At 45.4% G+C, this 14,582-nt stretch overlaps 1 protein-coding gene across 1 annotated transcript in view; it reads right to left on the bottom strand.

Moving 5' to 3' along the window:
- Positions 1 to 14,582, bottom strand: part of VAT1L (vesicle amine transport 1 like) — a 146,074-nt gene that overhangs the window by 73,132 nt on the left and 58,360 nt on the right. Inside the window, exons 4-6 of the mRNA XM_060000260.1 lie at positions 10,670 to 10,812; positions 5,056 to 5,159; positions 2,858 to 2,913 (exon numbers count right to left, since the gene is read on the bottom strand). Of these exons, the coding sequence (XP_059856243.1) occupies positions 2,858 to 2,913; positions 5,056 to 5,159; positions 10,670 to 10,812 (303 nt within the window). The remainder of the gene's footprint in view (positions 1 to 2,857; positions 2,914 to 5,055; positions 5,160 to 10,669; positions 10,813 to 14,582) is intronic.

Here is a 14,582-nt window from a genome sequence, read left to right as displayed (position 1 = left end):
CTACAATACATAGGACAGGTCCTCAAAACAGAATTATCCAGCCCCAGATGTCACTAGTGCTGAAGTCCTACGTGGGATACCCACACCTGGCACATATGGCTCCCTTATTTCCTGTCTTTCATCTCCCACTCCAGACATGAAAATAAGTAGGTAATCCATTAAAAACTACAGAAATGGTGATCCAGCTGCTTTGTTCTGATTTAATTGTGTTTCTTCTGGTGCTGGTTAGAATTTAGAAATTCAAAGGTCCAGCTTCTAGAGGGTGCTAAGAGATCAAAATGTTTAATATAGAAGGCAAAGAGAAGTGTGAGGGACACTTAGGAACATCTATAATAGTTATGTTATCGGTGTGTTTCTTTTACATCCTGCCTCCTTCCAGGATTGAGGAAACTCTAAAAAGTAAAATATCTTGTTTTTTTTAAGTGGGGAAATCAGATTGTTGGAAAATAAGTGTAAGAAAGACAGGTTGTAAACAGGGACAAGGTTCATGCACAACATTTTTTACCAAAATATCCCCAAGGGCCTGGGGTCCAGCTCTAGGAGAGATATGTATTTGGCCGTGGGCTGCTTGCCACAAAAGCAAAGGTAGAGAAATGATTAGTAACTTGATTCACAGTGTATGTGCAGCGCTTCCACAAAGCGTTTGTGAAATGAATGCTTGCCGAAGCTACCGTTGCTGCCCAGTTGTGTTTGTGTTCTAGAGCTGAATGCCTGGTTTTGAATCCCAGTTCTGTCACTCGCAAGCTGTGCAACTTTAAGCAAATCACTTAACCTCTCTGTGTTCAGTTTCCCTACTGTACCTCATGGGGTCGTCATGGGGAATAAATGTGTTGATACATACAAAGTACTTAGCTCAGTGTCTGGTGCGTAGTACGTGCTCTATAAATGTGAAATATTTTTATCACCTTAAGTTGGAGAGATATCTTGGATCGAGCGAGTAAGAGCTCTGGATTTGGAGTCAGACTGCTCTCAAAATGTTGACTTCATTTGCTATTATCGTCATCGTTAGGATCTAAAAGCAAATGGCATGTGAACACAAGCTCCCTGTAAGAGTTTTAAGGGGGAACACCATTAAGATAGCTGAGGGAGAAATTCCTGTATGCTTCCAAATATGCCTTTAATTTCTAAGCCTTTCTCCAATGTATAGAAGAAAATGCCTTCTAGAACCTTCCAGAACAAAGTCATCACCCCACTCCTCAGCATGCCCTACCTTCAGTTTGCTTCTAACTGAACAACTGACACGAACCCGGCCTCTGAAAGGGAACAGTCTTTATTCCTGACCCCCAGCTATACAGCCTTCTGGTAATCAGCACCCTTGCTTTAAGCAGGAGAATGTTACTCTCCATCGTGGCTGTTTTCACGAGCGCCTTCCCTGAACGTGGGCACACGACAATTATTTCATTAACGCTGTGTGTTGTGATTGTGCACGTAGGGGAGAAAGGGAAAACACTTCTTACAATTGTATGTAATTTGGGACCAATTTGGTTCCCTACAGCAGGCCGTCAGCATCATGTTAATTGCAGCCACAGCAACAAAACAGCTGCGAGTGACACAAAGCCTGTCGTCAGGGGACGCGCTCCAGACAGCATCATCCTTCACTAGACTCCATTCTTGCTCCCCTGTTCATCCCGAAGTTGCGATAACCTTGACCTGAACTTTAAAGCTCAAGTGCAAACCGAGGCCCTTTAATTCTAGTCTCACAGGGCCGGGGGTACTAATCATTCCAGAATCAGGGAGTGTTTGGAGAGGAAGCCTTTGGCAGCCAGTGCTGGCACTTTGGGGGCATATGAATATCCCACAGTGCCACAAAGAGTCAATTCTAAACCCCTTTCCCTGGCTTTGTCTGACCACCCTATTCACCATGCTTCCACCCCATTCTTCTGTCTTCTACTTCAGCACCCTGCTTTCATCCCTTTCAGAGATTTTATGACTATTTACCATCATCTTATTAATATGTGTTACTTATTTCATCATCTCCTTCATTAGAACGCAAGAGTCCCGAGGGCCTCAAATGCATCTGTCTCATTTGCTGTGGTACCCTGGTGCCTGGCACAGCACCACAAGTAGTAGGTGCTCAGAAGATGCTTGCAAAGCGAGTGAATCCATCAGTGCCTCACTGGCTGCTAAGGAGGCTAAGAGGAGGGAGGACAAAGGCAAGCTCTGATGGGACATGGCGGCCCCTGTGGTGGGGACAGGCGTAAACATGGAAGTTCAAGCCCAGATTAGTTTAATTCTAGTAAGTGTGGCTCCAGGTGGGAATGTAGACCTGAGGAGGTTCGTGGTGGGGTGAGTGCCCAGGGATGCAGCTTCACAACTGCAGACACAATAACCACTGTGTTCAGAGCATGAGCACGTAAGCTAGTGGTTCACACACTTGCCTGTGTCAAAAAATCAGCCCAGGAGCTTGCGAAAAGTGTCGAGTTCTATTGTCTCTCCAAGCCAGTAGGATGGGGCTACAGAGAAATCTCAAGTAGCCCTAGAGACCCGGTCAGAAAGTAGCCAGACTGAAAGGCTGGTCTCTCTGTGGACCAAGTAGAGTGCACGAATGCTAAGTTTATTCTTGACCAGTGATTAAAAATACCAACACTTAAACAATCTCTGTTGAAATCAAAATACAGTTTTCTGGAGTTTCTCGGGCACTCTCATTTCTCTGCTTCATTTGGACAAAAGTGGCCCAAGTCACAGTCCTGTCCATGTGTGGTGAGCAGGTTGAGAATGCAGGCTTTCTTGCAAATGAATGATGCAGATGAAGGACAAACAAGATTTAGGCTATTCGGTCCATGTCCTTAGATGGAAGAGCTCACAACATGCCAAGCACCACACCACCAGCGTACTTTGGACGTGCACGGATACTTACTGATTTTGCAAAGCTAAAGAAGCTCTTGGTCTCTCCAGTCACCATGTTGGATGAACCTGCAAGTGGAAGATTCCCAAATCAAGCCAACGAAAATCAGCATCTCTTGCTTTGCGTGGAAGAATGGCAGTTGTCTGGCCCAGAACTGTCAAGAACTTGAAAGGAAATTTAGGTCAACCTTGGAAAAATAAGGGAATTGGAGGGGGTGGTTGGTGTCGAGTTGACTTAATTTTAACTAAGTATCACTGGATCAGAGAGGAAGTAACATTTCTCAAGGTGACTATTTCATAACGTTGGACAATAGGTCACGTGGCAAAAATGTGATTTAAGCCACCATTATAATAAAATGATGAGTTGCCGAAATGTCTTGTTGGTGCCATTCTCTGAGACCGAGAAATGAACTCCTTTGTGAGATTACTTCATGGCATGAATTGGATTCCTCGGCAAGTGAGGGGCTTGGGGACCTGACCTTGGCTGGGCATTTAAGTAGTGGAGAGAGACAGGGCTGAATTAGAATTTAGATGGATGGAAAGATGGGGTCCAGAGGAGCAGATGAGGGTGAAAATAGGTTCACAAGCCAAGGAAATGGTGTGACCCACGTGTAAGCTCCAAAGAGGTCTGGGCAGAAAGGTGAAAACCACTTGAGACCAATGGTGTGGGAAACGGAGCCTTGCTGATGGGAACAAGCAATATTCAGAGTTAAGACAGGAAGTCGAGTTAGGAAAGATTCCCTAACATGCTCTTACAGAAAGGAAAAACCCCTTTCTGCGGTTCTGGGTTGGGTGAGGGTTAAGAGATACTATACCCTGGTGGTGCCTTTTCAGCGACTTTTCTGCCTTCCGCCCACAGATTTGGGAGTAAGTTCCTCTCAGAGAACAGTTAAATGAAAAAACAATGTATGTCTTAAACTTGGTTCTTTGGCCTTGGTAAACTAGTAGCCAGTTAGTCACTGCTTCTCCTTTTATGGGGTGACTTTTACAGGGTGCAAGCTTCACAGCACTAGGTTTTGATTACTTAGTAGTCAAGTAATTGATGTAATAAGATACTCGTGATGTGATCAAGTTGTGTACACCAAAATGACGTCATGGAACTGGGCAAAAATAGAACCAGTAAATGAATAAGGATGGGTAAAATGCTCATCTGTATTTGACTCACGTGTTAGTCATAGCCAATATCCCTACACTGACATTTATAGCTTCTCTTATCAATAGTAATAATTTAAAAACTGCATCCACCGCTAAAGACTTTCAAATACATGGCCACTACTCATAATGCCAGAACACTCCAGCAATGGAAGTCTCTTCCTTCTCTGTCACAGTGATCTGATGATGACAAAATGATGCTTGACTACTTATACCTCTCAGATATCTGTTTTATAAGATTCTCAGCTAATAGTAGGGAAATGAGTATTTTTTTCTGAGTTATGCAGAACTAAGGCTCAATTTTCTACTCTACTTCCGTGGGACAGAGTGCCAAAAATCTCAAGCATTGGAGAGCTCCAAGATCGTTTGGCTTTGGGATGCGACATCTGGCTTCAGATACGCTTTTTTCTTTGCAGAGACTAATGTTTAAATTGTTTTACCTGCCTATGACAAAGAGAAGAAGAGGGGGGAGAGGAGTCTCTGGGGTCTCATTCTGCTGGAGAAAACCCGCTCCCAGATGTCTCTCATGAATCCTCCCAAACCCAAGAGCATATAAGTGAATTAGAGGCAGACATGGGCTCTATCCATCCAGGGCTTCTGTCTTGATTGGGACATACAGGAGTAGTTTAGAGGAAGGAGATTCTGTACCTTGCAACTTCATCTCCAATAGTGAAGATCCTCCCTTTTAAAACCACCACATCCTAGCTACTCTTCTCCATCCTCTTATGGGTGTTTTATTGCTTCATTTTTGTAACTTCCTTTGAAGCTATTAGTATTTTCCACATGTGCCACCTTCTGTGGGTCGAGTCCCATCTTGTCACTACCTTGGCTTGGCCTTGCTTTATTTCTTTTAGAATGAGAAATGCTCATGGGATAATAGGGCAGTAGGCACTTTTATAATTGAGAACAGTAGCAATACTATAGAAAATATTAACACCATCCCCATCTCATTACGCCAGCATATCAACACATCTCATTTTTCAGAGCCCCTTGTAAGCACACATGCGTTGCGGTGCTGCCTGTCGCCGACCATGTCCCCTGCTTCTGTTTAGCGCTCACCATATAAAATGTAGGTTCCCAGTGGTTTGAGAAGGCTGAGACCTTTTCCAGTGTTGTCCCCACAGAGGCAATCCAAAACAATGTCCACTCCTTCAGCAGAGATTCTAAATGGTGAGAAGACAAAGTAAAATAGTGTAACCTGTCAGGGACCAAACTGTCAACCCCTTTCCTTCCTCTGTCATACTGTTTACTGCCAGAATCAGGAACAGAGAGAGCTCTGGGAGTAGAAATAAATAGGGCAGAAGCCCGGGAGGTGGATGTATCCTCCTGAGTCCAACTGTGAGAATTTCACAAAGCCGCAGACAGCTAAGAACCTGGCTGGTGGTGCCAGCAGAGAACATCACAGTCAGTCTGACCGCCTTGCTCAACTTCTCTGAGCCTCAGCTTTCTCCTTTGTAAAGTGGAGCTAGCGGGACTTCCCTGGTGGTCCAGTAGGTAAGGCTCCGCACTCCCGATGCAGGGGGCCCGGGTTCGATCCCTGGTAAGGGAACTAGATCCCACATGCCTGTGACAACTAAGAAGTCCTCATGCAGCAACTAAGAAGTCTGCATGCCACAACTAAGGATCCCGCATGCTGCAACGAAGATCCAGCATGTGCTGCAACTAAGACCTGGAGCAACCAAAAAATAATAAAAATAAATAAATTAAATAAATATTTTCTAAAAGTTAAAAAAAATAAAATAAAGTGGTGCTAGCATGTTTCTTTGTGCTAAGAATGAAGTGAGGTGGCAGATGTGGTGCTTGGCCCATTGCCAGCCACATAATAGTTGCTCTGTAAGTCAGTCAACAACTCATATTTGTGGAAATTGAGGTGTGTGCCAGGCTCTGTCCACGGTGCTGAATAGTGAAAACCAGCAAGCTCCTTGTCTTCATGGGGCTTCCGGTCTACCAAGGATTGGCTTTCTTCCCTCTCCACCTCCCTTCTCAGTGAAGCTATAAAGGCACGTTAATTTAACTTGCAAACTTCTATTGTCCAATCTCCAGGTTCAACCTATAAACATGCTCCTAGAGGAAAAGGGTTAAATAAATCCTACAGTGATGGAGGGCTCCACAGGGAATCCACATTTGTACTCTATTAGGAAGAAGATCCCTTCTTCCATTCATTTATTTATACATTTATTAATTCACTCGCTCATGCACTTAACAAACATCTACTGGGCTTCTTGGGTTAAAAGAGATTATGCAGGAGGGGCAGTAGAACCTGAAGGCTCTGGGGGTTGTAGGGAATATATTCCTGCCTACAGAGTTCCCAGCTCTGGCTGGGCCGTGCTCTGCTCAGACAAGAATGGCCCTTCCTCAGACTTGTGCCTTTGCAGGGTTACCTTGTCTTAGCACATTGCTCACCCGCGTCCCCTGCATCGGCAGGCGGACTCTCAACCACTGCGCCACCAGGGAAGCCCCTTAGCAGCATCTTTTAGTGGAATAATCATGAATATCACAAGCAGAGCAGGTAGCCCATCAGAGGCACAGAGGACATCCTCATTTCTTAGCTCACCCCCGCTCCCCAATTTCTGGGAGTGTCTGCCTTGCCTGCATTTGTGTAGTCTTAATTACATAAAAGCAGAGAGGGTAAGGGCAGAGGGTTAAAGGCAACAGCTCCTATTCTGCTTTCTCCCTCTGTCATAAATCTCTGCAGACTTAAACAGCAAACAGAAATAGCCGCAGCTCAGAGATTCTCTGGGCCAAATTCAGCATCAAGATATTTTGGGATTGCTGATCCGAGACTTTCCTATCTGTCCTTCCTTGGTCCCCAACCCCTCGCTCCTTTATTGAGAATACTGCCTCTTTGCTTCCCGTCCACTCGGATCAGTGGAGAATTTCTCTTGAGTGGTGGTAGTTGCAATAGAGCCATTACTGGGTAAGCAGCCCTTCAACTTTGTCGAGAAATTAATTCCCCTTTACTGTAACTTTCATTTCCAGTTGGGTCCTTGGCACTCCACACAATTCTTCTCGTTCAGACTTCCCTTTCTCTGAGAACTCATCTCTGCCTTAGCTTTAACCGTCACCTCCAAGCTCATGACAGAGGGATGAGGTGATGTCAGAGTGCCCAGCACTGTGCCTGGCGCACAGTAGGCTGCTTAGTAAAAGTTTACTATTGACGGTTCCCACGTGCACGTAGTACCACTTCTAGGAATCCTTTCTTGATCGCTTTCTCTCTGTTCTCTCCTGGTGGCTAGACTCTTGTTAATTTCCACTAGGTCTCAGTTTCTTTATATAATATAAGGAATTTTCATCTTTCAGGATGCACCTACAATGATCTCACTGAAACGCTCAGCAGAGTGGGAGGAGACAGACAAAGCCTGGTGCCCCCCTCGCCTTGCCTGGGACTCGCTCCCTACCTCTCTGTACTGACTAAAAGAGTTCCCACTCTTCAAGCACCTCCTTGGGGCTGTCCACCTTGGCGTGCTCTCTGGTCTTTCTTCCCTCTTTATTTTTATTTTATTTATTTTATTTTATTTTATTTTTATTTTTTTGCAGTACATGGGCCTCTCACTGTTGTGGCCTCTCCCGTTGCGGAGCACAGGCTCCGGAAGTGCAGGCTCCAGACGCGCAGGCTCCAGACGCACAGGCTCAGCGGCCATGGCTCACGGGCCCAGCCGCTCCGCGGCATGTGGGATCCTCCCAGACCGTGGCACGAACCCGTGTCCCCTGTATCGGCAGGCAGACTCTCAGCCACTGCACCACCAGGGAAGCCCCCCTCTTTATTTTTAAAGCCCTTACAGTCAGATGCACACAATTGAAGGCTTCTAACTCTTCCACTTGGTTTCAAACATCCTCTTCTCTCTCCTCCGGAACAGAGAAGGGGGAAGTGACATAAAGGTTATGTCTGTATTATATATTTTCTTTCCCCTATTCCCTTTATAATGCCTGGCTCTAGGATGCAAACATATTCAAAAGAAGCTTACTGAGTGACTGGTTGATAAAAGAATTTTCATCCCAAGAAATTTTATGTTATTATTTTTTCTAGTTGATTACACACAACACAGTGTGTTGTGTTACACAGTGTGTTACACAGTGTAACAAACAATATCCATGATCAGAAAAGGAAGACAAATCACTCAGCATTCCACTCCTATTGCATCTCAGTGAGTGGATTTTTTTCCCCCTTCATTTTATGCCCTCACGCGCGCCAAGAATTTATACAAAGCTGTGATCACAGTGTAGCTGGAATTTGGCATTCTGCTTTTTTTCCACTCAATATGCTACCACAGGTATTTTTTTCATTTTCTGACAGAGTCTCCATAATTACCACTTTTTAAGGGGCTGCATAATACTCAAGTGTGTGGGTGTAGTGTAATCTACCAAACCGTTTCCCTTCTGTTGATAGTGGGGGCTGGTTCTGAATTTTCGCTTTTACAGACAATGCTGTAATTCACCCTGTCGTCACGTCCTGAGCACCTAACAATGAAGCAGGAGCAGTGCTTGGGTCTGCAGCAAGCAGGGTGGACCCGTGACTTTTATTTTCTTTCGGATTATATCCTGAGCGTAGGAGTCGTGGGACAGAGAGTACAAACGTATTTGCAGCTTCCCAGTCATTTTTAGGCTAATCCCAGAATCTCTACTTAAAAATGTAAGGAAGGAACTGTTGGAGGTCACGTGTGCAGGAAGGTGGTGGGCAGGTGGGTCTCAGATGCTTCTGCTCTTCCGACATCCGAAGAAGTCACTGAATCTGGAGCTAAAGGCAGCAGGTCAAGGACACTGAGGGGATGGGGGATGGTGGAGCTACCTGGGACGTGGGGACAGCAGAGGCTCCCTGCTTATGGCTTCTGTCCCTTCTTCAGAAGAGCCGCCACCTCCTGACCCTCCTCTCCACTACCGCACACATCCTCTGACCACAGCCTCCAGCTGCACTAGTCTCCTTTCACATTCTTGACTTGACCAAGTCTTTCCTGACCCTGGGCCTTAGCACATGCCATTCTCCTTGGTCAGAAATGCTCTTCCTTTGGCCAAATTCTCAGCCCTCAGTTCTCAGCCCAAATCTCACTTGCTGATGGACGACATGTCTGATTTCCCCACTTGCCTATGTTTATTTCACTAGCACCTTGCATTTCTCCACCAAAGCACATATCAGAAGTAGCAATCAATGAATTTTTAAAATATCTCTTGTCCCTTCTTCCCAACGAGGCTCCAGGCTCCATGCAGACAGTGATCCTCAAGGTGGTTTCTGCTGGATCTCCTGCCCTAGCAGAGTACCTGCTAGGTACTCAGTATTTATTAAGCAGGTCAGTGCAGGAACAGAGGAAAGGATGCTTGAAGAAATATCTCTTAAGAGGGTGAAAGGAAAGGTGGCTGAAGGGAAAGTGGTAGTTCATTTTCCAGACCACAGCTTGAAAGATGCAAGTTAAAGGAAGGAAGTTTATAAAAGTAGGCAAAGATATATTCTGGAAGTCTTTACAAACTACTGTACATAAAATAGATAAGCAACAAGGATTTACTGTATAGCACAGGGAACGCTATTCAATATCTTGTAATAACTTATAATGGAAAAGAATCAGAAATATATATGTATATATATATGTATGTATAACATGCATACACCTGAAACTAACACACTATTGTAAATCAACTATACTTAAAAAAAAATGCCTGCAATCTCTGGACATCTGAGCAACGGGTGGTAAATTTCCAATATCTAGCTTTAAAGCTTTCTTTTCACATCACATGGGAAATACTGGGGCAACCTTAAATGACACGCAAATCTTGACACTCAAAATTTTTTTTTAATTTGAGAATTCAGACTGTCAGAAGACTCTCCTTTCCGAAAAACTTCCCAAGTTTCACCTAATCCGGTCTAAATCTATCACTTCAAACAACCAGATCTCCCATCCTCCAACCCTTCAATTTTTCATCTTAATCAGTGATTTGGAGGAAATTGTTTCTTTGTTATGATGCTGTGCTAGCCGGACAACTTAATTCCTTTGTACCTTCTGATTTTGTGCTGGAGAATGAAAATACAGAACCAGTGGCTCTGGGACATCTCTGAATCCCCCCAGGAGCTGTGAGTGGAGCAGAGCCTGGGAATCAGCAGGGGTGAGACACACACATCACCTGAAAGCATGGCGGCAGCTGGGTGTTCCATCTGATTTCCTGTGTTGACATGTACAGGGCCGTAAGGATCATAGGTGGAACATGGATCATGTTATAAAGCAACGTCTCCCCTGGGGAGACCACAACAGCCAGCAGATGGATGGCCCCTCCCATTCATTCTCTATGACGCACCAGTGACTCTTCCAAACCCAAATCTGATCATGTCACCACCTTGGTCCTTTGGTGGCTCTCAGTCACACCCAGGTTGGAGTCCACACTCCCTGGGGCTGTTACATGAATGAATGAGAAGTAAACTTCTCTGTGTTACGGTAGTGTTATAGGAGCTCTCACAATTTAGCTTTGTAACTTGACTGCTCTGTTCCTCAGGTTTATCGTCTCCAAAATGGGGATAATAATAAGCTTGTTGAGAGGATTAGATGAGTGAATACATGTGAAGTAGCACAGGACTAGTAATATATATGTTTACAGTTATGATTGTTATCAGCCCTCCTCTAAATGAACGCTCCTGTTCCTTAAGAGAGAAGTGCAGGGACCATCCTGGTGCTCTTTATAGCAAACATCTTACCTTTTCACTTCCTGCACGTAGTCTGCGTTTCTGTCAAAGAGATGAGTCACGGAGTCTTTGATGGCTTCATGCTTGAAAGTAGAAGCTGTTCCAAAGACAGTCACGTTGGGGACAGTGGAGCACAGCTGAGCCACAGCTTGGCCCTGGGAGTGAAATACAACGGACAAGTCACACAAGAGAGCTACCATCCAGCAGCTAGTCCCACTGGGTGGAGAGCAGGATTTCTCAGCCTTGCCGCTGCTGACCTTTTTGGGCTGGATTAGCCTTTGTTGCGGGGGGCTTGAACTGTGCATTGTGAGATGTTTAGCAGCATCCCTGGCCTCTACCTACTAGGTACCAGCAGCAAGCCCCCAGTTGTGACAGCCAGCAATGTCTCCAGACATTTCAAAATGTCCCCTGGGGACGAAATTTCCCTTGGTTGAGAACCACTGGTGCAGAGGAAGGTGAGCCAGCAAAACCCCAGTACCAAGACATAACAACTGTTATTTAACCATATCGACCCTCAGGCTCTCCATTTATAGATTAGCACTAATACTACCTGCTCCCTAGGATCTTGGAGGATGTCTTAGTTTGGATTTCCCAGAAGCAGATTCTGAGGCAAGGATTTGAGAGTAAGTCCTTTATCTGGAATAGGAAATACCAGGGTAGAAGGCAGCCAATAAAGGGTGTGTTTATCAAGTTAGTATCCGCCACGCTAACTGGAACTCAATCCCTCTGAGGAACTCCATGAGCAAGTGTAGAATACGCCTTGGACATATCCAGACCAAGTGGTGAGGACGCTGGAGTATTTATCCACCAAATTTCTGTCTGTTACCGGTTGAGGGTTGCTTCTGCAGCAGTGACTCTTAGGCACGTCTTTGTCCTCAGAGGCCAAACGTGCTTCCACAGCCAGTCAGGAGCCCTAAGTAAGCAACCTTCAGCACGTTGAGTGCAGAAAAGGTATGGTGTGGCTCACAGCATCTGCTACAGGGGGCGTTAAATGAGGCAACAAGTAACATAGGTCCAGCACCTGGCACAAAACACGACACTTAATAGGTAATCAATCTTAATCATCTGTACCCCTTATTGGCTTATTACACCCAGGGCTGAGATGTCCAGGTGTATAAAGAAAATGCCATTGCATGAGGTTTAAACCTCGAATGGCCCAAGAGAAATCACAGATGTAGTTAGGAATGGTTAATCTTCCCATATCCTTTTTCAATATCGTTAGAAGTTTAAGTCATTGGACAAAATACTGTGATCGTGTGCATTCAGAAACCTTCCAGTAAAACCCAGTTTGCTGCTAATTAAGATGCGTCCTAAAACCAGGTACTGTCTCTCTGCAGTGTTCCATCTACCATCTTAAGAAGGCAGAAATTATTAAGGAGGGAAATTATTCTACCAGAGGCATCTGTGATATGAATTACAGCCTCTCACTTTATTTACGTGTCTTCATGTTGGCAGACTCAATCAGTTTGGAAGGTCAATTTGTGGAAACGTGATTTTTCCCAACATTTGCTACTAGAGGCAATACTGAGAGAATCAGAGAATGTCAGAGTTGCAAGATCATCCAATTACCCCCTCCTTATTGTTTTATAGACCAGGGAGAGGGGACTCTGAAAGGTTAAGGTAACCCAATTCTTCAGAGGCAGACCTGAGATTCAAAGCAAGGTCTCCTGACTTCCAGCTACTGCCATTTTCTATTATGCCATGCGTGCTGTCTACTTATTTTGGCATTTAAAGCTAAGCAGACTTTTAAGTTGCTGCCTAAAATAGACACATTACTGACACACTCACTTGGAGGTCAATATTTCAGAACATGGGCGTGAACCTGAGACTCCAGACAGGCTATAGTTCTCTGTTCTAAGAAGAGCTTTGGTATTTGGTTAAATTTTTTATCCCCTGATTTTGAAGAACAAAAAAAGGGACTCTCCTTCCTAGTGAGTGTAAATATCATCAACCACCATGACGATCCTCAGAAATTCGACAGGGCTTGAGCCAACCTTGTTAGTTCTGGCGTGGGAGCTTAGAACTGGTTCTCATAGCCATGTGGCCCCTCCTCTGTCCTTAAGCAAACCTGACGTTTATCCACTCAACTCCTTTTCAAATTCCTACTATGTGCTACCTCATCACACTGTGCTGTAGTTGCTGGAGCAGCAGAGATGCCTGATACATCTTAATCTCTATCTCTAGTCCCACCGAGTCCCAGACTTGTGTACTGAAGTACCATTTTGGCATCTGTCTTCACCTGGCTCTCCAGAAACCACACATCAAATTCAACTCATCCAAAACGTAACTCATGGCTATCTCCAAGTGAGTTACTCCTCATATTAGCTTGCTAGGGCTGCCAGAACAAAGTACCGCAAACTGGGCAGCTTAAAAACCAGAACTTTATTGTTTCACAGTTCTGGAGGCTAGAGGTCTGAAATCAAGGTATCAGCAGGGTTGGCTCCTTCTAATGGCTGTGAGGGAGGGATCTGATCCAGGCATCCCTCCCTGGCTTGTAGGTGGTGGTGTTCTCCCTAGGTCTCTTTGCATTGGTCTTTCCTCTATGCCAGTCTGCGTCCACATTTCCCATTCTTGTAAGGACACCAGTTATATTGGATTAGCGCTCACCCTCATGACCTCATTTAACTTGACCTCTGTGAAGACCCTACCTCCAAATAAGGGCCTATTTTGAGGTGCTGGGGTTTAGGATTTCAACTTATGAATTGGATGAGGGTGGGGGGACACAATTCAACCCATAACACTCCTCTCACTGCATTTGCTGCCTCGGTGGATGGAACTGCACCACTCACTCATCGCTAAAGCCAGGAATCTGGGGGTCATCCTGGACCCCTCTTCCTCCCTCTTTCCACATCCAATTAGCACCTTTGTTGTTTCCACTCAACATCTCTTGGGACTGTCACTTCCTCCCCTGGATTACGACAACACCTTTCTAACCGGCCTGGCTGTTTCCACATGCACTTCAGAGTGATTTTTCTCAAACACAACACTGAGCATTTCATTATGTGTTTCAAAGCTTCCCAGTGCCTGTCATGGCCTTCAGAATGAAATGCACACCCCTTACTTGACGGCACAAGGCCAGCCCTCTGGGATCTGACCCAGTCTACCTCACTAACATGATTGCCCTCCACTTTTCCAATATCCACTCCCTAACACACAGACGTGAGCCATCACTGACATTGGTCATGACCCTCATCCCATAGCGTTCTCAGAATGAGCCTTCAACCTTATTTTACTGAGGAAGGAGCTGAGGTTTACGGAGGTTAGCGACCTGGGCCAAGGTCATTAGGGTACGATGTGGTAGACCTTGATGTGCTGTACTCACCAGCTGAGTGACCTTGAGTAAAGTATCAGCTCCTCTGATCACTTGTCTTAATATGCGTTATACACAATACTATATGAACACGAAGATTGTTGTGGGATTATACGACATTATGCATCCACGGGCTTAGAATAGTGAATGTTTAATAAACACTTGCTGTCATTGCTACTGGGCCTCCTGTTACTTTTTTCTTCACATTATTATGGCGATATCAGCAGTGGAAGCATGTCCTCTGCCTACTCTCCAGAACATCTCATGCTATTTTGCAGCAGTGCTGGTTTTCCCACACACCTTCCCCTTCCTGTCATGGCCTGGCCTTCCAGTGTCTTCTGCAGATCACAGCCACTCCCCCTGAGGCATATCGTCTTCTAGAAATCTTTCCCAGCATCCCAGGCAGAGTCTCTTGCCTCTTGTTGTGCCACCATTGACCTTGCTCCAGGACAGTGGCCACCACGGCCTGCGGGGGCTGCTCCCTGACCCATCTGTGAGCTCCAGGGGGTCAGAGACGGTGCCGCACGTGGCTCCAGACCCCCGCGCGTAGGGCAGAGTCTGGCACGGAGCAGATGTTTGGTAAACCTTGTTGAACAGATGCGTGAGAAACGAGAG

This window comes from Delphinus delphis, chromosome 20, assembly GCF_949987515.2.
Source record: "Delphinus delphis chromosome 20, mDelDel1.2, whole genome shotgun sequence".
Lineage (NCBI taxonomy): Eukaryota > Metazoa > Chordata > Mammalia > Artiodactyla > Delphinidae > Delphinus > Delphinus delphis.
This window is presented reverse-complemented; position numbering and strand designations above follow the sequence as displayed.